Source organism: Poromitra crassiceps (genome assembly GCF_964638095.1).
Source record: "Poromitra crassiceps genome assembly, chromosome: 4".
In the NCBI taxonomy this organism is placed as follows: Eukaryota; Metazoa; Chordata; class Actinopteri; order Beryciformes; family Melamphaidae; genus Poromitra; species Poromitra crassiceps.
Window position 1 is genome coordinate 48,235,226 of NC_139626.1, and position 25,035 is coordinate 48,260,260.

General features: G+C 46.9%; 1 protein-coding gene across 1 annotated transcript in view; it reads right to left on the minus strand.

The window, feature by feature from the left end:
- Nucleotides 1-25,035, minus strand: part of mgat3b (beta-1,4-mannosyl-glycoprotein 4-beta-N-acetylglucosaminyltransferase b) — an 88,243-nt gene that overhangs the window by 7,664 nt on the left and 55,544 nt on the right. Inside the window, 2 exon segments of the mRNA XM_083635955.1 lie at nucleotides 102-142; nucleotides 144-375. Of these exon segments, the coding sequence (XP_083492081.1) occupies nucleotides 102-142; nucleotides 144-375 (273 nt within the window).

Sequence of the window (25,035 nt, forward strand, 5' to 3'; positions counted from 1 at the left end):
CCTCATCTCTAGCCCCGCCCTGCCCACGATCCCTGCACCTCCGACCGCACCTCCACCCATCCCCATCACGCCTCCTCCGCCTGCCGCTCCACCCGGCACACCCGCCGCCACTTTGGGGCTTGGTGTCGGACGGGCGCAGCCCCCGGGAGAGGGGGGGCCTCTTCGGGGGAGGCGGGGCTAAGCGGGGTGCCGGCCACGCCCCTCTCCCTCCAGAAGAAGCCGGTGACCATGATGAAGGACTTGATGTTGGGGTAGGGGGCGGAGAGCTCGCGCAGCAGGGACACGTAGTGGAGGGCCTTGTAGTAGTGCAGGAAGGAGATGACGCACAGGCCCACCGTGCACAGCAAGAACACCCTGTGCCGTCGCATTTTCATCCTGAAACCACACAAGACACAAAATGTCACCGATTAATTGTAGCTGCTGCGCAGCAACGGGTCGTGGCCGGGCGAGTCTCAAGTCTTTGAGCTAGAGTCCAAGTCAAGTCTCACGTCACTGTGTGTGACTTAAAGGGACACTCCACTGAAAAACAATGCGGATTTATTTTGCACATAATCTCACACAGGAAATCTGCTTCGCTGGCCCGGCCACTAATAATAATACAGGCAAATACAATAAGTGGCCCGGCCGCTTCGCTGGCCCGGCCACTAATGACACACACTTTTTTTCCCTTTACGGATTTCCCTCCCATTTTCTCCCTAATTGTACTTGGCCAATCCCCCCTGCTGTGCCGGTCGTTGCCCCACCCGCTCTGCCGATCTGGGGAGAGTTGTAGACTAGCACATGCCTCCTCCGACACACGTGTCGTGCAGTCGGCAGCCGCATCTTTTCACCCGACAGCGAGGAGGTTCACCGGCGGGGTGTAGCGTGTGGGAGGATCACGCTATTACCCCCAGTTCCGCTCCCCCCCCCCCCCAAACAGGCCGACCGACCAGAGGAGGCACTAGTGACCAGCGACCAGGACTCATACCCCACCGGCTTCCCATCCGCAGACAGACACGGTCAATTGTGTCTGTATAGGAACGTCTGACCAAGCCAGAAGTACCGCTGCCGGGAATTGAACCCGGGACCCCGTGGTGGGAGGGGAGTGCTTTTAGCTCGACACACTACCCAGACGCCCTACACACACTTTCCTAGGGCTTGATGTTCTGATTCACCACTAATTGCCTCCATGGGGGATCCACAATTAACCTCATGGCAACTTAATAATGTAGTAATGTAGTAGTAGCTGTGTGTGTGTGTGTGTGTGTGTGTGTGTGTGTGTGTGTGTGTGTGTGTGGGGGGGGGGGGGGTGGCTATAAAGATTTCAACAGATTCACATTTTTTAACAAGAATTTATAGAAGACATGTCGACAAAAGAAAAATCCCATCGATTATTTGAATATTCAATTTGAGAATAGTCGATAGTTACAGGCCTGCCCTATGCTTTGTGTCCCCCCCCCTCTGAGAATCTTGTACGTGGACGCTTCAATAGACTGAAAGATTATATTTTGAAGCATATGTAGCCCCATGCAGGGGGAATCCAACTTGTGGCGCCTGACAGTGTTAATGCAACGCTCTGCCCAATGAGCCATCCATAATCTATTGCTGATTTATGATGTTGATCATATATGTGATGCGTTTTCCTCCTGCATTCTCATTCAGACTCAGAGCACAGAGAAGACAGACCAGTCAAGCTATACTGAGGAGGTATTCTGATTCAGACTCAGCTAGAGCACAGAGAAGACCAGTCAAGCTACTGTGGAGAGCGCAAGGGAAAAAGCAAAGTCTATCGCAGCACGATTGAAGAGAAGCGTGAAAAAGAACAGGGGAAAAATCAAGACTGTGGTATTTTATGACATTTCATTATTCATAGTGACTCTCCGCTTCCCCTGGAGGACTGGAGCTAAATGTGTGCATGAGATGAGAGCAAGGGAGAGAGAGAGGAGGAGGAGGAGAGAGGGATAGAGAGAGAGGAGAGAGAGAGAGAGGGATAGAGAGAGAGAGAGGAGGAGAGAGAGAGGGATAGAGAGAGAGGAGAGAGAGGGATAGAGAGAGGAGAGAGAGAGGGATAGAGAGGAGGAGGAGAGAGGGAGGATAGAGAGAGAGAGAGAGAGGAGAGAGCAAGGGATAAGAGAGAGAGGAGGGGAGATGAGGGAGAGAGAGAGGAGGAGAGAGAGGAGGAGGGAGAGGGAGAGAGAGGGATAGAGAGAGAGGAGGAGAGAGAAGGAGAGAGAGAGAGGAGGGAGAGAGGGAGGATGAGAGAGAGGGAGGAGGAGAGAGAGGGAGGGAGGAGGAGAGAGAGGGAGGAGGAGAGAGAGGGAGGGAGGGAGGAGGAGAGAGAGGGAGACAGAGAAGGCAGTGAGGGAGAGCGAGGAGAAAGAAGGAAGAGACAAAAGAGACAAGAGAAACATAAAAATGCAACGGTGATTCCCCATTCTGTCATTACCATAATCTTCAATAATAGGAGGCAGCGTGTGTGTGTGTGTATGTATGTAGAGAGAGATTAGTATATCATTTACGTTACTGATACAATTGGGGACTGATCCATCCCCCCCCCCACCCCGGTGGCCAACCGGCAATCTCCTCTATTAAGTGATGAGAAAAGAGACGTGACGTGATGTAATAGAACGGTTAACGCAAACGAAGGTGAAGCAGTGTTCATGTTCAGTCCTGCCTTGATTCCCACACGGCTCAGACTGTGTCAAAGTCATCCTCACCTCTGGGATTCCCTTTTTAGCCAGGCGCAGGCGGCACAGTCAAGAAATGGGGACAGTCGGTGCTTACGCAGCAACTTCTATTCTTACATTCTAATCCATCTAAAATGCATACATCTTCTCAGACCACCTTAAGCATAAGATGGGCAAGAAATAATAATAATAATAATAATAATAATAATAATAATAATAATAATAATAATAAATTATTATTATTATTATTATTATTATTATTATTACTACTACTACTACTACTACTACTACTACTACTACTAATAATAATAAAATAACACATTGGGATAAGGTAAAATATCAAATAAAATAGACAAGTGTGCCAGTAATCGCCCTGTAAAGCATGACAAGGATCTGAAATAGCTTGTTCACCACAGGCCCCAAGGGACTCACAACTCAGCAACACAAAGTACTGTATGTGAAAAGAGAGGAGGACGGAGGAGAGAGGGAGGCATCAGCGGGAGCTGTGAGGAGCACGTGGGAGGGGAGAAGTGATGGAGAGAGGAGGAGAGAGAGAGAGAGAGAGAGAGGAGGAGAGAGAGAGAGAGATGGATTGAGACGGACCATCCCCTCTGAGAGTGTAACATTCAGCACTCCTCCATGCCTGTGCAGGGCATTGCAGGGTTTAAGTGCTGGAACACACCAAGCCAACGTAAAGTTCCACTTGAACACACCGCAAAGAGTACAGCCGACGGTCAACTAGCACGCACGTTAGGACTGATCAGATGAGTCAACTAGCACGTACGTTAGGACTGATCAGATGAGTCAACTAGCACACACGTTAGGACTGATCAGATGAGTCAACTAGCACGCACGTTAGGACTGATCAGATGAGTCAACTAGCACGTACGTTAGGACTGATCAGATGAGTCAACTAGCACACACGTTAGGACTGATCAGATGAGTCAACTAGCACGTACGTTAGGACTGATCAGATGAGCCAACTAGCATGCACGTTAGGACTGATCAGATGAGCCAACTAGCATGCACGTTAGGACTGATCAGATGAGCCAACTAGCACACACGCACATTAGGACTGATCAGATGAGCCAACTAGCACACACACACATTAGGACTGATCAGATGAGCCAACTAGCACACACACACGTTAGGACTGATCAGATGAGTCAACTAGCACGCACGTTAGGACTGATCAGATGAGTCAACTAGCACACACGTTAGGACTGATCAGATGAGTCAACTAGCACACACGTTAGGACTGATCAGATGAGTCAACTAGCACGTACGTTAGGACTGATCAGATGAGCCAACTAGCACACACACACGTTAGGACTGATCAGATGAGTCAACTAGCACACACACACGTTAGGACTGATCAGATGAGACAACTAGCACGCACGTTAGGACTGATCAGATGAGTCAACTAGCACGCACGTTAGGACTGATCAGATGAGCCAACTAGCACACACACACGTTAGGACTGATCAGATGAGTCAACTAGCACACACGTTAGGACTGATCAGATGAGACAACTAGCACACACGTTAGGACTGATCAGATGAGTCAACTAGCACGCACGTTAGGACTGATCAGATGAGCCAACTAGCACACACACACGTTAGGACTGATCAGATGAGTCAACTAGCACGCACGTTAGGACTGCTCAGATGAATCAACTAGCACACACGTTAGGACTGATCAGATGAGTCAACTAGCACACACGTTAGGACTGATCAGATGAGACAACTAGCACACACGTTAGGACTGCTCAGATGAATCAACTAGCACACACGTTAGGACTGATCAGATGAGTCAACTAGCACGCACGTTAGGACTGATCAGATGAGTCAACTAGCACGCACGTTAGGACTGCTCAGATGAATCAACTAGCACACACGTTAGGACTGATCAGATGAGTCAACTAGCACACACGTTAGGACTGATCAGATGAGACAACTAGCACACACGTTAGGACTGATCAGATGAGTCAACTAGCACACACGTTAGGACTGATCAGATGAATCAACTAGCACGCACGTTAGGACTGCTCAGATGAATCAACTAGCACACACGTTAGGACTGATCAGATGAGTCAACTAGCACACACGTTAGGACTGATCAGATGAGACAACTAGCACGTACGTTAGGACTGATCAGATGAGTCAACTAGCACACACGTTAGGACTGATCAGATGCACGTTAGGACTGCGCATAGACAAATCAGATACATGAAACAAAGCAGGGTTTGCCTATCATTTCCACACCACTCTCGCGCACCACGGTTTCGTAATGTAGTTCAAATCGAGAATGTCTGATAAAAAGTTGCAAATGGCAGCCGTGTCGTCAGCCCTTGAATGTTTTTTTGCTTGAAAGGAAGAGGCGTAGTGAAAGGCCGTGTCTTTGTGAAGAGATTGAAAAATGAGAAGAACGTTTTGTGCGTGCCCTGCGGATGACAGCTTTGTCCCCATTGTACCTATAGTATGGACAGCTGGGCTATGTTTCTGTATAAAACCATGTCCAACGGTAGAACTCTGCTCAGAATTTGGGGGTCTAAAGCAGCTGTCTTTGGGGGTTCTTGACGTTCTTGAAGTTGGCACGGCAATCTCCAATGTCGAATCTCTCCTTAAAACAGAGGATCTGCTAAGTAAACGTGTTGTCAGTTTGTCAACCGAGGAACCTGAGTGACCATCTATCGCAGTTATAATTTGTCTTCATTCAGTGCCATCATCCACTTTGTACGAGCAGGTCAGGCGCCACCTTATCCAGACTAGATATGCCCTCGACGTCTCGCAGACGCAGCTCGGCCGGTACGCGCAGCGCTCGCCTGGCTTCGCACCGCGTCGCGCATGGCAGTTGAGCAAGCACGGCCCAATTATATTAGCAGGAAGGTAGCCACTCATCTCGCCTTGGAACGAAGCTGAAATGATGGCTAGCATGAAGAAGGCTTACTGGGCTACGAAGAGACTGATGGCTAACAAGAAGAAGCCTGTGCCTCAGTCAACAAGCCCTAACGCAGCAGTCGGCAGAGATACACAACCATATACGGAGAGAGAGAGAGAGAGAGAGACACACAGAGACAGAGAGGGAGAGAGAGAGAGAGAGAGACACACAGAGACAGAGAGGGAGAGAGAGAGAGAGACACAGAGACAGAGAGGGAGAGAGAGAGAGAGAGACACAGAGACAGAGAGGGAGAGAGAGAGAGAGAGAGACACAGAGACAGAGAGGGAGAGAGAGAGTGCGACTGATGTTCTATACTGCTCCTGCACAACAGGCTGCATTCCTGTCACGTAAATGATGAGAGCATAAGAGAGAGAAGAGGAGAGGAGAGGAGAGGAGAGGAGAGGAGGTGGGAGGAGGGGGGAGGAGAGGGGAGGAGAGGAGAGGAGAGGAGGTGGGAGGAGGGGGGAGGAGAGGAGAGGAGAGGAGGTGGGACGCCGTACCTCCCAAACCCCCCTCCCGCCACCCCCTCTCTCCCAGTCTCTCCATTCCCCCATTATTATCTGTCATTTCCAATTCTCCTTCACTTTCACTTTCTCTTCTCCCTCACTTTCTCTCTCTCTCTGTCTCCCACATGCCACTCTCTCTCTCTCTCCCCCACATGCCACTCTCTCTCTCTCTCTCTCTCTGTCTCCCACATGCCACTCTCTCTCTCTCCCCCACATGCCACTCTCTCTCTCTCTCCCTCACTCTCTCTCTCTCTGTCTCCCACATGCCTCTGTCTCTCTCTTCCACATGCCACTCTCTCTCTCTCTCTCTCTCTCCCACATACCACTCTCTCTCTCTCTCTCTCCCACATGCCACTCTCTCTCTCTCTCTCTCTGTCTCCCACATGCCTCTCTCTCTCTCTCTCTGTCTCCCACATGCCTCTCTCTCTCTCTCTCTCTCTCTCTCTCTCTCTCCCACATGCCACTCTCTCTCTCTCTCTCTCTCTGTCTCCCACATGCCTCTCTCTCTCTCTCTCTGTCTCCCACATGCCTCTCTCTCTCTCTCTCTCTCTCTCTCTCTCTCTCCCACATGCCTCTCTCTCTCTCTCTCTGTCTCCCACATGCCTCTCTCTCTCTCTCTCTCTCTCTCTCCCACATGTCTCTCTCTCTCTCTCTCTCTCTGTCTCCCACATACCACTCTCTCTCTCCCACATGCCACTCTCTCTCTCTCTCTCTCTGTCTCCCACATGCCTCTCTCTCTCTCTCTCTCTCTGTCTCCCACATGCCTCTCTCTCTCTCTCTCTCTCTCCCACATGCCACTCTCTCTCTCTCTCTCTCTCTCTCTCTCCCTCTCTCTGTCTCCCACACAGCTCGGCATGAAAGAGTGACAAAGACAAGGAAGTGAGGGGTGTATGAAAGACTGTACCCGTCTGTCGCTTTCCTCCAGCATGCAGAGAAACTGAATGAGAGAACAGCAAGAGAGAGAGAGGGAGGGAGAGAGATACAGAGAGGGAGGGAGTAGGGATGCAGGGGTTAACCGGTTTGACTATTAACCGCGATTTAAAACGTCACGGTTATATAACCGCAGAGGCTCCGCTACACCGAGTGTTTTGTTTCACAACAGTCCGTCAGTTTAAACTCCCATGCGGCGCAGACGGCGCTGGAAGGAGAGGAACCTGTCTCTCTCGCTTCGTTTCCGCACGGACTATTTAGCGGAGGCACCAAACACAGGCAGCTGCCATGTCTCCCAGTAGTAGCCAGTCTGTAGCCTAGCCATGGATGCCCAACATAAATGTTGCAATACATGTCCCGCAAGGTTTCTGAGATTAGGGGAAAGTCTGAGCTGGTGTTACGTTAAACCAAACGTGGGGAAGAGGCAGCGGATTTGTTTAGCGTTAACATACAGTCATTGACGTTAACGGTACTGTCAATGCGTTAACGTTAGCTGTTGTGGCTAATGTTAGCTAGCTGGCCATAGCCTAGCGTACATAGTTCCTCAAGCTCGTTGTGACCAAACATCCCCGCATTTAAAGCACTTCATGCTCCCAGCGCTGGCCTAAACCATAGAGAACCGCATGCTTTACACGAAAAGAAACATCAAGGGTTTGTGTCAACTCCAAAAGCAACCCGCTAACGTTACATGTAGGCCTAATAACGTGAAGCTAACGTAGCTAGCTGCTTGGCAGTCATGATCTGACTGAGACAAGGAAAACAAATGCGCACATTTACATAACAAACACCAGTCAACACCACAGAGTGTCCTTTCTTTAATCCAGAGGGAGCATTTTCCAGTAAAAAGTGAAACGACACATGATGGCTTATAGTGAGGCTTTCCATGCCTGCCCCATCATCACTTCAATAGAACTGACCCCAATGCAAAATTCATTTCAGACGGCACATTTAGTTGCCAGTAACATGCCAATAAGAGTCTAAGTTACTATGCCTTTTGTGTTTTTTTCTGCAGACTAAGCAGCTATAGGCTTTCGCTTCTATAAAATAATAATAAAATATTTTTTGTATTATATATATATATATATTATATCAGAAATGTTGTTTGTTTTATGTTCACAATAGTGATGTCAGTTAGATTTGATTAGGTCAGATCATGGAATATTAAATCATCCATCTTTGCTCACTACATCTGCCCTTTCTTCTTTTTTTAATCCCAGGTGTGCATAAAATACAGGTTAAGAACTTATTTTTTTAAATACAAAAATGTGAAAAAAGTAACAATAGTATGTTTAACGTATCGGTTATTGGCCAGGAGAATATTTATCGGTTAGCGTAGGCCTATACTATCGGCTGTAAAAATCCATATCGTGCATTAGTATTCCGGAAGGCAGCAACTGTTAAGATTGTGGGGGAAATACAATAAAACCTCTATTTAGAGAATGCTCATGTGATTTTTATACGTCCATAACAATAATCGTGAAACCGTGATAATCGTGGTTTTTTCTCAGACTATAATCGTACATCAAAATTTATAATCGTTGCATCCCTAGGAGGGAGAGAGAGTGAAAGACGATGTACCGAATCCAATCTCTCTCTCTCTCTCTTCCCACCCGCAACATAGAAGAGAAAGTGAAAGTGACAAAGAGGGAAGCAGAAGTATGAGCAACAATATTTCCCCTCTCTTACTGGGTACCAACAGTGCTGTCGCTGTATAAGTGTAGGGCTGAGTATCGTTTAACAAAAACATGTTAACAGTACCAATACCAGTACCCTTAAAGTGATACCGATACCAATAGAGTAATCCATTCGATATTTGCTTTTACGTTTTTGGTGTCTCGCGACGGTGAACTGCCAACTGCCAACACCGCACTTGACTTCACCGCTAACAGGCTGTATGGTCGTAGCTGCCGAGGTCGTGGGCCAATCACGCGCCGCGTTAAATCCAAGAACGTTCGCGGCGATTGGCTGTGAGCAAGGGATGGGTCAAATGCAGAGTCCCCAGTGAAATTAGTAAGTTGTGTGACTTCACTAGGATTTCAATGACTAGAAGTTAGCCCAAGGACAGAATGTAGTGCATAACTGTACTTGGTAATTTCTTTCATTATCTCCTGGTATATCCCCATCTACATTATAGTATACTTGTGCTGTTCGCGTTCCCCTCCGAGTCACATTTTCGGGGGGAGCTGCACGCCGAGATGCGCCGGCCGGCTCGCCAGCCGCGGCGCACCCCTCGGCGCATTCGGAAAGGCCTTTGACGCACAAGCATGTAAAGGCTTCCGCTCTCCTCCAGACCTCGAGAGACGCCCTGGCCACATGCTAGAGCTCAGAGGCTAGAGTGACCGCATGCCGAAGGTTCCTGGTTTCGATCCCCAGCGGCGGGTCACACCTACGTTGTGCCCTGGCCTCGTTCAAATGAACAGAAAAGATTGTTTTTGTGAAGAAGCGCTGTGCTAACATTTGGCGGCCGTACAGCTCCTGTAAAGCACACAATCTCCACAGTCTTTAACCACAAATGCACAACGCCCTCCAGAGATTTGAAAACGCTCCGTTATCTGGAGAGCTCAAACCTGACTCGTCCGTTTGGTTCCCGGGAAGGCTTTGAATGTATAAAGGAGAACAACAACAACAACAACAACAACAACAACAGACAGGGCAAGACGGGGACATTTGAACACAAAGTCAAATCATTTATCCCGACAAAAACAACAAGGTAGTACCGACAAAATGACCCACTGCCAAGTGAACGTTTTCTTTTGATTCAGGAAAGTCACAGCTGCCTGCCTCGTAATGCTGCAGATCATATCACCATTTGGTGCCAGATATGACTTGAAATCAGAGAAACCCCCCCGAAAAACATGGATGAAAAAGATAGATCGATAGATAGCTGTGGCGACAACAGCTGAATGGATAGAAGGGTGCGCTTTGTAGCAAATTAACTTCCGTTTCTTACATTCGTTTCATTTGTTTGGGAACATCTTTGCTACTATGCACAAATTGCAACCAAGTGGACCTTGAGTCACTGACATGGACATGTAGCCTAATAAAATAACTGATTCAATACCGTTACATGTTCCTCAATTAAGAGTCGAGAGAGAGAGAGAGGGAGGGAGAGAAAGAGAGAGGAGAGAGAGAGAGAGAAAGAGAGAGAGAAAGAGAGAGAGAGAGGGAGAGAGAGAGAGAGGGAGAGAGAGAGAAAGAGAGGGGGAGAGAGAGAGAGAAAGAGAGAGAGAGGGAGAGAGAGAGAAAGAGAGGGGGAGAGAGAGAGAGAAAGAGAGAGAGAGAGAGAGAAAGAGAGATGGGTAAAGTAAAGACGGAGTCATTAAAAAAACGGTAGCAACACCGTAGCTGGTAAAAAAAACAATTAGTGAAGCACGTGAACAGAGCACCTGAACGAATCACTTAAATGAAACTAAGAACTGTGTCTATTTAACACACACACACACACACACACACACACACACACACACACACACACACACACACACACACACACAGGCCCATATCCATATGACCCACATCCTAAGACCTGTGATGGTTGTTGTCATCTCATTTGTGTCTCATTTAGATCTCCGTGTGTGTCCCTAGTGGCTTTTTAAAGCGCTGTGGGACAAACGTGCGTGTGGTGAAAGTGCTTTAAAAATAGATTTGGACTAGACTTTCTCTGAACGACAATGAACCAGGGCAAGTCCCCCATCCAGCCGTCTCCACGGCTGTTAGCCAGCCGGCCAGCCAGCCAGTCAGACCTGGGCACGCTTTCAGCACTGGAAGGCACTGAATGGAAGAAGGGAAGGCGCGGGAGATTTAGGAAAAGCTGTTCTTTATTTATTTCCCAGGGCCTGCTGCGTGGGTTCCTCTGTTTAGAACCCAAAGCAATAACGTTGCTGTATTTGTAGACATTGTGATATCGGACCTCTCCTCGTCATCAGTCTGTTTGTTTATCTTACAGTCTGCTATTGCTTGTAGATTACAGCCCCCCCCCCCCACCTCTGTGGGGATTTGTTTTTTTAAGTTTTGGACCGCGCTGCACCAAACACCCCCCGCACCCCCCACCCCGCCCCCTCGGAGACTTGGGAAATGCCCCGAGCAGCAGTTTACCAACGCAGCCCAAACATTTGGTTTTGGAGACTCGGAGGCAGACCCAAGTGATGAACAACCGCAGAGAAGGTACGTGGTGGGAGGAGGAATTCTCCCAGCTAACTGCCTCTAATTCCATCAGACTGGCTGTCTGTGCGTGCGTGTGTGTGTGTGTATGTACAGTAGATAGATAGATTTTTATTTCTGTGTCATGCACCATATTCAAGGTGCCCGGCCCGTCTGGGCTTACAAGACACAAACCAAGTTCAAAGTTCAACAATACAAACAAATCAACAAACCAGCTACAAAACGCTCAAATATAAACAAGACAGAGTTGTATATTCAGATGAACAGCTTCTCCATTCTGAGTTTCCAAGCACTCCCAATAAACCTGGCCAAACTGAAGACTTCATCTCTGAACAACCATTCCAACTTCGCATCATCTCCTGACCAAAATAGTTCCGGTTTCTTATTTTGCATTAACTGAAATAGAGACAATCTTGGTTCCTCACATAGCGTACAATGAAACAAAAAATGAAATTCATCTTCCACAACACCTAATTCACATACAGTACAAAGTCTCTCCTCCTCAGCAATAGAATTGAACCTGCCAACCTCAATAGCCAAAGGGAGGGTACCCGTTCTCAACTGGGCACATAAAGATCTTCTGGATCTATCCAGGGGTAAAGTAACATAGGGTTCTGGAGTGAACATATTTTTAATTTGAACATATGTTCTAAGTTTTGGTTGTATGTGTATGTGTGTGTGTGTGTGTGTGTGTGTGCGCGTGTGTGTGTATGTACAGTATGTGTGTGCGTGTGTGTATGTGCACGTGTGTTTGAGTGTGTGAGTGATGGAGTAAAGCGCTGCTACTGGTGACCCGGTGAACCGATATTCATCACAGTTTAGGGCCTGTGTCCACCTAGCGTATTTTCCTCAGGTCCAGCGTCTTTTTTCAGTTGTTTCCAATGGGGGGAGAGCGTATGCAGGCGCACACGGACGTCTAGAGAAAGTGCGCTGCGCCCAGCGTCTATTTTCAGAGCGCTCCAGCGTTTTTGTGCGCCCGACTCCCAGCGCTTCCAGCTGAACATAATTTAACTTTTCAGAAAGACGCTGGTGTCGGGTGCTCCTTTTCTGGCAACTATGGAGAAACTATCGCAACAGAGACAGAAAGGCTCAATTGTGGGAGCAGATTGGCTAGACACTTAATATTTCTGGTGAGTGCTTACTGCTTTTAATAACGTAGCCTACCTGTGTTGTTAGCTTGCTAGCTCTCAGCTATCAAGCTACTACCGCACTGAACTAACGTTAGTTTCAGACTGCTTCCTTGTATATTGTGCGCTGGGATCAGCGCACTCCCAGCGTTTAACGTTTTTCCCAGCGTCGGAAAAAGACGCTAGGTGGACACAGGCCCTCATGCGGTACAAAAAATGCACACACACACACACACACACACACACACACACACGACTTTGGTGGCATTTCCTGCTGGGGTGAGGAGGGGGTGTGTCAGTAGGAAGCTCATTGTCTGTTGCCACAGCAACCGTGGGGAGGTGGGTGTGGACTTGGGGGGGGGGGGGGGGGGGGGGGGCTGCAGAACGAGCCGGCTAAATTGGGTTAGAGACCATTATAGTCACCACAACAACATGCATTGTCCTGGGGAGACCTCGCGCATGCACGCACGCACACACACACACACACACACACACACACACACACAGACACACACACACACACAGACACACACACACAGACACACACACACGCACACACACGCGCGTACGTCACACACGCACGTCACACACACACCCACACACACACACACACACACACACACACACACACACACGTCACACACACACCCACACACACACACACACACACACACTCGCACCCTCACACTCCATTAAGTGTTGGCTCGTGGCTCTATACATATTTCTGCCATGTCAGCTGAACTAGGTGGAGTGATAAATGATGTACTGTTTTGAAAGTGCTTAAAGGCCTTGATTTTTCATGGTGAATATAGGAGCAGCGCCGCTGCACTTATTCATGTCATATACAGACGGCTGACAAATTAAAGGAGGAAACCATAGAGCCTGTAATAATATAATAATATAACGTAATAATAATATGTAATAATATGGACGTAGCTGCCGTTTGTGGACTCCTGTTTTGAAGCTTGGAGTTTTGCATTTTCAGCGTCGCCATCTTGGTTATTCGGAGCCAGAAGTGACGTCAATTTGGACGAGAATTAGCCGTCAGCGCCGCCTTTTGGAGCCCTCACACCAAATCAACGCGATTTCGTACATTTGCGACTGCGACATTACACACAAAGTGCAACGGTGCAAGCAGACCCTGGGCCAGCGTGTGTGTGTGTGTGTGTGTGTGTGTGTGTGTGTGTGTGTGTGTGTGTCCGTCCAGAGTCTCAAGTCTCTTATGGATGAGTGTTCCATCATCTGCTGGATGCCATCCTGTCTGCTTAGAACCCTGCATAGCTAAAACCAAGGAATTCAAAGCATGTGGTATCTAACCTGACCTCGTGCCAACCCAGCTGCCTTGCAAGGGTGTGTTATCTTCACTCCTTTATCTTTTTGCACAGTATCGGCCATTGATTAGTTGACATTATTATTATTATTACATTATTTATTTATTTTATGATTTCCCCCCATTTTCTCCGCAATCATACTTGGCCAATTTATCCCCATGCTGCCCTATTGGCTGCCCCGGTCGCTGCTCCACCCTCTGCCGATCAGGGGAGAGCCGTAGACTAGCACCATGATTCATCCGACACATGCGGGGGGGGGGGGGGGGGGGGGGGGGCGGGGAGCTTCACCGATAGGATGGAGCACGTGGGAGGATCGCGCTATAGACCCTGTTCACGGGGGGGCCATAGGTGCAAGCAAACCACTACTGAGGGTTTCCAAATTCCAATCATGTGAAGTTGGAAACCCTCATTAGTGTTTTGCTTGCCTTGCACCTGTGTTCACCCTGCCTTGTGAGAAGGGTCTATATTCCCACCAGTTCCCTTCCACCCCGACCAGGCGCCCCGAACGACCAGAGGAGGCGCTAGTGGCATCATTATTAGTAGACATTTCCTTAATGTCAATGCACCAAAAAAAGAAAAGAAAAGATTATTCACGAGTCCCAAATCTCGATGTCCGAGTGTGTCAAGTCACTGTGTGTGCGACTTAAGTGCGACTCGAATCCAAGTCACAAGTCCAAGTCTCCATCTCTAGTGTGTATCCTACATACTCTATCACTTGACTCTTTGAGGAGAGTCTCTGTTCTTCCCTCTCAGCACACAGATTATGACGAGCCACCTTCCCACTTGCCACATGGGACCAGAGCTAAACTACAGAGGGTCTCTGCTTATTCAGCACCCTGACGCTCTGACCAGTCGCTTGGCTTCACCTTAACAAGCACCCAGGGGGGCCATTAAGGTTCGAGAGACCATCCTCCAATCAGACAATCACAGCATCGCCCAATCACACTGTCCCTAATCAAGACAACGAACAGCATCATGCATCGCCCAATCACACTGTCCCCAATCAAGACAAAAACTCAGAATTGCAATGTATGAGTAACATGTCGAATGAAATAGGCTACTCAAACCTATACTGTAAACTGAAGGTGATATTGTGATATGAGCCTACAGTATATTTTGGCCGGGATTTTAGTTCATGTAATATTGCGAAATAACTTGAATGTCACTCGTTTACTACTACACATTTTTCAGAGAATTATGAAAGTGAACAATGGTTGGCTTTACCTGCTGTTACTGTAGATTACTACATTACTCTTATTACACATTATCATTATTATTAATTATTTTCACATGTCTGTGAGTGTGTGTGTGTGTGTGTGTGAATATCTTATGACAGCCCAAATACTCAAAATATCATCACATGATCGATATGGAGGCATCATTTTTGGTTTAAAATCTTGTGATATTTGATTACGTCAATATCGCCCAACTCTAATTAAAACCACAAATAACTAAAAGTGTACAACTGTCCCAGTGTGCCGTCATCGATCTGACTGAGCGCCTCCTCTCTCCGATATCAGTGAGCGAGCACTATCCCGCTCCGTGTGACCTAAAGGCCATCATGTGGTCCACCTCGGTGGCCATTTTGTGCCTGCTCAGCATCGTGCGCCGGTGTCCTTGCACTTCCCCAGGTTCTCATTACAGCAGGGGTCGGCAACCTTTTTCATATAAAGTGCCGCCTTTTTTTTCTCTTTTTTCCCCCCAGTGTGTCACATGACTCCACATCAAAATTTTAATCTCCAACAGATCTGTAACGTTATTCCATCCATATAGGCAACGTGCAGATAGCAACATCATTTTTCCCCTCATAATCGGGACATCTCACTACTATAATAGGGCGAGGGGCTCCTCCGCACGAGGCTCACGATTGCTCAATTGCCGGCGAGCAAAAGCGAAGCTCACGAGCTGCGCGGACACACGTAAATGAGAAATGATATGAGATCCTTTGCGATATTTCTAGTTGTAATTATACAGTATATATGAGAGACTATACGAGAAGGCTGATTGATATCCTTATGAAAACATCCACATCCGAGTTGAAATCATTAACCCGGCCGTCTTCCACCTTATTCTTCTTCTAATGGGCTTTCTGGCCGTGCTCCCACCACTTATATAGCCTCAGCCAGGAAGGATTTATGACATCACGATTGCTCAAGTGACATCACTGATGACATCACAATTCACTGATTCATGACATCACTGATGATGTCACAGATCATCACATCAACAGACACAGCCCACTCTCACTGTTAACGATGATGATTTAAATCTCATCATTTCTTAAATCACATCACAACGTTCAACTTTCCATTTTAAATGAGGAGCTTTACTTTTAAAGTACATTTTACACCAGTAAATACTTCCACTGAGGTAAATGAACAGCAAAATAATAATACTGTACTTCTACTTGAGTATAGGCAATTCCAGCACTCTACCACTGTAGGAACTAAATGACTTTGGACATGAATACATGATTGGCTGCAAAGACATTGTGAGAAGACATGTATAAACCAACAAATAATCCATATTAGTATATTGATTACAACTGTCACAAAATGATCAAATTATCGTACATTATGGGAATTTTGGCATTAATGATCATACATCGTACAGAGGGCAAAATTATCGTACAAATACGATAATTATCATAAACGTGGCAACACTGCTACCAGTACCAACCTTCCACCAGTCTTGTTCATCAGGAATAAATGGAAGTTTTTTTTGTTTTTTTTATTACCACTTGTGGTTCCAAATTACTATATGCACAGTTCTACTGGCAACGGAACCCCCCCCCCCCCCCCCCCCCCATTCTGCCAAGAAGGCACAGAGGACTAGCCAATCAGAGGCAGAGTAGGGCGGGTCTTCGCAGAATGCGGGTGGGGGGGAGCAGCAATCAAACTTCTGTGAATAACAGGCCATGCCACTGCCAATGGCTGTGAAAGAGAGAATTTGGCATGCAGATGAGAGGGCACTTCAACATAAAAAAACAACAACTCTTGCACACTTACTGCTAGCGTCCCATCGGTTAAGCTCCCACGTGCCAATGGTGGCACGCGTGCCTAAGGTTGCCTACCCCTGCATTACAGCACGTTAGGCAGTGGGAGACTGAACTCATTCGAAAATGGAGCGGGCGTGGTCAAGGGGGAGGCGGGGTGGGGGGGGGGGGATTAGATTTGAAATGAAAAACCATTGTCTTAATTGGTTTCGTCGTCGTAAAAAGGCAACAGCGATCAGGGATCGCAATCATCTAAAAAGGCTGAGGGACGATGATGCATGCATAGAGACATCGGACGGGCACACAAACGCTCATATGGACAGATGGCTTTACATGCTAAAGGTCAGAAACAGAACACCGCGCTTTGTTATGGATCCAAACAGTATGTACAGTACAGCATCATGCGTCACCATGCGACACACCACACCCGGCCATTATGCTCCTCAACCTCCCACGTCCCATCTCCCATCCAGCATCTGCTCCCAGCACAAAACACGGATTAAAGTCTTTAAAGAATGGCACATTAGGAGATCATGTGCACAGTGATGATGGCCAATGAGGAAGCGCCCCATCACGCATTTACTGTAAGCTGCATCTCTCCTATACTACGTCAGCAATACTGTAACACTAAACTGTAAGATCTTTCAACACACCTGCTCAGATCATTCTGACAGGCAGCTGAGAAGAGAAAGCACTTTCTCCAACAATCATTCGGGAGCCCAAGTGCAATGCGGATTTCTTTGGCACACACGTCCGCCTGTAAACAGTTTTGCAGGCAGTTTTCGGATTACGTGTGAGACTGACCATGTGCAAAATAAATCGCCATTGTTGTTCAGTGAAGTTCTCGTTTAAAGAGTGTGGTGCAGGTAAAAAAACAAACACGAATTTACAAGATTCTTATGAAAATACCCCCAAAAATCAAAAACAAAATTAAAACATGCCCCCATGTAATGGGCAGAAATATGGAGAAAAAGCTTTAAAAAAATGCCATCTGTGCAGATAACACCTGTGACCACACTTGGGCTACTGTACTTACTGTAAAAAATAATTATATACAGTCAATGTGTACAGCAGAAAATTTTCCAAAACACCAGACGTACGATAATTATCGTATTTGTACGATCATTTACCTCCAACAATGATCATTTTGACCCTCTGGTACGATAATTCAACACTGCCCAGAATGCATCTCGGCACTGAAGGAGCAGAGAAAACTCCGCTCTGCCAGTACTGCAGCGAGCGGCCTCTCGACGGACGGACAGACCGGGAGAGATGCTGCGCGTACAGAGGTCATGATCCGAGGGAACATTTATTGTTTAATGTGTACTAAAATCGTCACAGGTGTTATTGCTAGATTTGCTGGTTTTTATGTGCCAGATGCTTCACAAAAAGCAGTCTAGATGCAGGTATTATGTGTGGGGGAAAAAACTAAAACAAAAGAGAATCCTAATTGCTCCATAAAAGTCCCACATATTGATGCAAAGTGGTGTTTTTTTGTCCCCCCCCCCCAGATTTTTTTATCCCATTTTTATCTCCCATTAGTGCTAATTTTAATTTATTTATCCTGGTTTTTGCTCCACCCTCTGCCGATCTGGGGAGAGCCGAAACTGGCTCCATGCTTCCTCCGAGACATGGGCAGTTAGCCAGCCGCTTCTTTTCACCTTGCAGGGGAAGCTTCACCGGTAGGACATAGCACGTGGGAGGATCACGCCATTCCAACGAGTTCCCCTCCCTCCGAACGGGCGCCCCGAACGACCAGAGGAGGAACCACATCAGCAACCAGGATATTGCATGTTTTTGGTGCGGGGTTCCTATAGGAAGGAAACCCACAGGGGGCACGGGGAGAACATGCAAACTCCACACAGAAAGGCCCTTTTGACGACCCCACCCGGGCGGTGGGCACTCGAGGACACGCGGACGGGCACGCACTCCTTCAGCGCTCCCAGCGTCCCAGGTGGGAATGGAACCCAGGACCTTCTAGCTGCGAGGCGACAGCGCTTACACCACTGCGACCACCGTGCCCCCCCCGATGCAAAGTGGTGTCTAACCTGCACCATGCTCTTTAAGTACTTCAGGAAGCACGCGTAAAAAGAGGGACTTCTAACATTCTAGACTAGATCCTCCTGTGTTTTGTTTTAGGATGTGTGCTGCAAGGCGTTACGAAACGGTGCAAGTCGTCTGCAAGAACAACCACAGATTGTCACTGAGGTCCATGGCAGCACTTAGAACTTGTGAAATCTCGACCGAGCGAGTCCCTTTCACTGTCAGTGGGAGGAAAACAGGTTGTCACCACCGACCAACTCACAGCCAGAGAGCTCCATCTCGCTATTCCAGCTGCCCCGCAAGGTTACAACTCACCCACTTGTGCGGAGAGGTTTCTCAACATGGGGTCTGGGGACCCCCAGGGGTCCTTGAGAGGGTTCCAGGGGGTCCCCAGAAAACAGATGAATTGTTCAACTTCAGCCTAACAAGAAGTGAACACAATTAAGAGAATGTAGAAGAATGGCTGTTTTGATCATAGTGTCTCTGTCATCTCTCTACCTACAACACAGGCAGTCACGGAGTTGTGGACAAAATCATAACAATAAGGAGATTCTTAGAGTTGATCTCATCAAATGGGGGTCTGTGGCTCTATCAGGGTGCTGGATATGAAAAAGGTTGAGAATCACTGTGTGCATATAAATGTTTCTAGCACATCTAGATGGGGGGAAACACATAAGGACATTCTTAAAAAGGGACAGCTCACCCTAAAATCCAAAATACCTATTTTCCTCTCACCTGTATAGTGCTATTTATCCATCTATATCGTTTTGGGATAGTTGCCTGAGTTTTGGAGATATCGGCCGCAGCGATGTCTGCCTTCTCTCCAATACAATAGAACTGGATGGCACTCGGCTTGAGGTGCTCAAAGCACCAAAAAAATAAATTTGAAAAACTCAACAGCAATGTCTCTTTCCAGAAACCATGACCCCGTTACTCGAGATAATCCACAGACTTTGTTGTCAGCAGTTTCATGAGGAACTATTTTCTTTTGCAGTCTCATGTAGGAACTAGCTAGCAGCTAGCGGGTGCAGTTCCGTCAAAAGAAAATAGTTCCCTCATGAAACTGCTCATAACAAGATCTGTGGATTATCTCGAGTAACCGGGTCATGATTTCTGGAGACATTGCTGTTGAGTTTTTCAAATGTAAAAAAAGCCGAGTGCCATCCAGTTCCATTGTATTGGAGAGAAGGCAGACCTCTCTGCGGCCGATATCTCCAAAACTCAGGCAACTATCCCAAAATGATATAGATGGCACTACAGGTGAGAGGAAAAATAGGTATTTTGGATTTTAGGGTGAGCTGCTCCTTTAAGGGCCGACAGAAATATGCCATACGTGAAATAATCTGCTGTTCGATACATCATTCCCCCCCCCCAAATATGTATGCAAATATCAGAGCTTGTAAAAAATAAAAAATAAAATAAAATAAAAAGCACTTTATAGTGAAATGGTAAAGTGGAACCAAGCATAATGGACAGATACAGTATATCTAGAAGTGGAGGCCTACGCCTTAAAGATGTCCCAACCACACTGACACAGCAGTTCACACACTTCCCCACTAATGAATCACATATTGAATCAGGTCTCCACGGCAACCAAGCCACATGGGGTGGAAACATTTAAACCGCATCCACCCACGACAGCTATGCTGCTCTTTACTGCTTTATTTATTCAAGGGTTTCATTCAAGAATCATAGTCAGTCGCCATGTAGTGCATTTCCTAACATCAACAAATCCTACGAAAATAACTAAACGAGCAGGTTCTGCTAACAACAAGTCTCGTCGTCCATGTAGCCGATGCCCAACAAAGCCATGTACCGGCAGCATACAGTAGAACTCGATTGCATAAAAAGGGCATCGGAGTAGTGCAGCAGTAGATTCCCTGCCTGCCGACATGAGGGTCGCAGGTTCGAGCCCCCGTGTGACCTCCGGCTCGGTCGGGCGCCAGGCACAATTGCCCGTGTGTTCCCCCGTGTGGGAAGAAGCACGCTGGAAATGAGCAATAATTCAAGTTTAAAGGAAAAATTTTGCAATTTCTCAACCTGGACCCTATTTTCATATAACTAAGTAATGTGAACAGAAATCTTTGAAATTGGCTATACCCTGGTTGGATAGTGCAGTACTGTAGGGGGATGTGGGGAAAAACGGCTGAACTGTAGCGATCTTGGTCAATACTGCACCAATTTCAAAGATGTCTGTTCACATGACTTAGTTATACATAATAAATAAATCAAAATAAAAGAGTAAATTGCCTACCGACATTCTCCTTTAAGTGATGAGCATCAGACAACAAATACTTCCCAAAATGGAAAAGTGGACAGAGTGCTTTGCGATGAAAGGCGCAAATTCAGAAGTTGTACTGGCCTGATAAGAGCATCCTCGCATCGTCTAAGTGTGTGAGCAGATCTCTCAGCGTGGCTCTCGCTCTCAAGCCTCTTAAGTGCATCGCTGAGCGTCATTTACCCTCCTTCACTTCTGCTTTGAACGACCGCCTAAGCTAACCCTTTTATGGGTCGTTCCTCCATTAGGAAACAAGGCTGTTTCACTGGGTTAGCATTAGCATGCCGCGCTTCACCTCGCCTCACCTTGTCTGACTCCTTTTATCTACACAAGCACACTTCCTCATTTTACCCCCCCCCCCCCGCCGCACACAAACACACACACACTTCCTCTCTCACACACACACACGCTCGTAGAACAGCACACACACACAACTTTGCTGACTCATTTGTGAGACTCCTCTGACATGTCCAATCTTGTGCTCTACCAGTGTTACATATTTGTTTACAGTGTAGTGCAGTGGTTTCCAAATTGGGGGGCACCCCCTCTAGGGGGGGGGGGGGGGGGGACAGAGGAATGGCTATTTTTAACCCTTTTACTCCTGGTGTGCACATTTCGACGATGTAAAAAACATTTTCAAACGGTTCCTTTAGCCTCTGTTTTAGATCAAATTTAAGTCATTTCATATTCAATGAGCTATACTTGCATGCAGATAGTTATTGGTATTAGCTATAATCATAAACTGCACACACACACACATAGGTCAAAGCAGATTTGACCCTCTGCCCACAGCAACATGTCATGTCACACGTGGCTGAACTCCAGCTTGCTGCTGCAGCTCAAAAGACAAAACATGTGTGCTCCAAGTCAGATCAGCCCCTCCCCTCTTGTTAGGATGATGTCATCATTCCTACTATGATGTCATAGATCACTGATGATGTCATAACACAAGGTGATGTCATGATTCATAAGTGTCTAAAATCATGCCTCTCGGATGGTCTCACTGATGATGTCATAACACAAGGGGATGTTTATTTGATGGCAAGTAAGGACAATGTCCAAAATGTCTGATCATGATGATCTTCTTATTTTAATTGTAAGAAAAGGGGGGGCTTTATATAAGCGTTTGCTTCTGCCCCAAACCTTTGGTTATGACCTAAGTGTATGCTTGGTGGTGGTGGTGGTGCCCAAAAATTTTTTTCATTCATTTTCATTCAACCTATAAGGGTTTGCTCTGCAGGTCCTCTGGAGTTGTTCATAGACTAACCCCACAACAACACTCTGCAACAGTTCCCAGCTTTCGAACCTTGCAGACTCAGCTATCAAGTGCTTCAGCGTTCCTAGTTATCGAGACTTCAGTTACCAAGTGTGTCTTGGCCATCAACTATCCGCACGTAAATCCACCAGTCTCACAGCGACCCTAACACCTATCCCCTCTCCTCTCTGCCTATACCAGGGGTGTCCACACTTTTTTGAACGGGGGCCAGATTAGATCATGTGAAAAGACCGGGGGGGGGCCAACTGCTTCTCGCGTCATAACACTTATAAAAAAAAAAAAAAAAAACAGCCATAAAATACAATTCTACTCTAAGGATCTTGTTTACCATCTGAAAACATGAGTTCTGCCTGTGCTGTTCCTACTTGGTGCTTGTCTACAAACTGTATGATAGTGCTGTCATCGTCAGGTGAAGGGGAAAAAATGCTAATTGAACTTGCTTGATTAACCAATACTGTGTGGAGGGCCACATACGGTAGAGTATATTTTGAGAGACAAGCCGAGGGCCGCTTAAAATCAGTCTGAGGGCCGCAATTGCAGTCTCCCTGTAATAAGCATTACAGGGATATGTGATGGCTAGTACATTCTTTCAAGACAACTTCCGGACTCCTGGCTTCAATTCAATATTTGGTTCACATTGGCTGGAGATGCTGTTGTTTATTGCGGGATGAGGAGTGATTATTATTGGCACCAATTCCATTCCATAACAGCCGCTCACCTCAAGATATCTGAATGAACTTCTCTCCTGCTGTTAAAAGTGGAACTCTAAGTTGCTGCAATGTTCAATGTAAAAACAAAGTTATTTTTTTTAACTTTAAAATGGAAAGATATATTCAAGATTAATGTTGACAAGAAATATGTCAGAAAGCAATCTACTACTATCAAATCTTTGTGGAAGTTGTTTTTATTTAGTCTTTGCAGTAAAACAAGTTTATATGTCCATTACTTTCTCGATTAACCCGATTGGGTGTTTGGTAGCCTATATAAAATGTCAAACAAAGAGAGAACTCCCGCACACTGTCTCCACTCGCAAATAAAGGTTTATTCAACGGCAGAATAACGTTTCGGTCCCGACGACCTTTCATCAGATTCTCCTTCTGGAAGGTCGTTGGACCGAAACAATATTCTTTCGTCGAATAAACCTTTATTTGCAAGTGGAGACGGTGTGCGGGAGTTCTCTCTTTTTTGGATTCAGTCGATCATCGTATCCCAAAGCCCAAGACGATGTCCCCAAAGGTCTCGTCCACAACAAAGACATTTAGTCTGCCGTCACAGAGGAGTAAAGAAACCGACAATTGACATTTAAGGAGCTGGAATCAGCTCCCGGTTTCTCCCTCCATCAGAGACGTCTTCCTCCCCCGTGCCGCGTGGGAGACGGACGGAGAGAATAGCTCTTCTCCTGTTCTCCGCAGCGGCAGTATCAAGATCATGACTTCCTCTTTTGTCACTTTGGTGGAGGATAGTCACGTTTCCCTCCGCGCACAACAACAGTGCTCCCCCAGCAGCAGAATCAGAGAGAGTAGTTTCTATTCTCTTGCTCTTCCTGTATAGAGTCGCTAATAGCTTCTTCTTCTTTTCTCTCTCCAGTAGCGGAATAGAGTCCCAAACTCAGGGTTCAGCATTGGGACCTAAGGGATTTTTTTTTTCTTTTTTCCATAGACGTTTCAAATAAACCTTATACAAATAGTTTGACTTGGTCAAACCAGCGATTCAGCTATAATCAGAATCACAAGAGACATAATAGAACATTTCACTCAGACCAAAACTAAGGGGGGGGGGTGGGGGGGGGGGGGGGCGGGTGGAAACATCAACAACAAACAAAAACAAAACAAACAACATAAAAACGAGGAAATGTTTTTTTTTTTGTAATGTAATAAGTAATAAGTAATATTATTATTTTCTTTTGCTTGTGGAAGAGGAAAGGAAGAGGAGGAGGCGGAGGCGGAGCCGGAGAGAACGCACTAACTGGGTGATATCATACAGAGACAGGCTAACGGGGCTTTCCTGAAGGCACGTCGTTGAAGATGATGCGTATTGGAATTATCGTATGAGATGAGAAGTTGGAAAATGAGCACGTTTGGTGCGTGCGCTCTCTCCTCGTGCACTGCTTCGCTAGCAGCTGACCAGCCAATCAGAGGGATTTCTGATTCGACAAGGCCGACTCGAGCCAAAGGTGGGGGACACACCGCAAATACTAGGGCGACGGACGCTCACCGACAGCGTGTGTGTGTGTGTGTGTGTGTGTGTGCGTGTGCATGCGTGTGTACGGGTCGCTACAGGTATCGAGGTGGGAGGCTGGGAGTAGATGGTGGAATGCCTCCATTCCTCCGGCCTAATTCATATTTCAGCTCTGTTGCAGCCTGTGATCGATCTCTCTCTCTCTCTCTCTCTCTCTCTCTCTCTCTCTCTCTCTCTCTCTCTCTCTCTCTCTCTCTCTCTCTCTCTCTCTCTCTCTCTCTCTCTCTCTCTCTCTCTCTCTCTCTCTCTCTCTCTCTCAGCTGTGAGCAGCAGTTTGAGAAGATTTCTGTGAATGTGATTGAATGAGGACAGGCTGAATTTGTAGATTGTGTTCAGTGTCATTTTATGATGATTAGGCCATGAGTAACACAATGAAAACTGGGAGAGGACTGGAATCAATCTGTTTCCTTCCATCTGTCCGACAATGCATCACACACATCAGAGACACACGCACACAGACTAGGGATGCAGGGGTTAACCGGTTTGACTATTAACCGCGATTTAAAACGTCACGGTTATATAACCGCAGAGGCTCCGCTACACC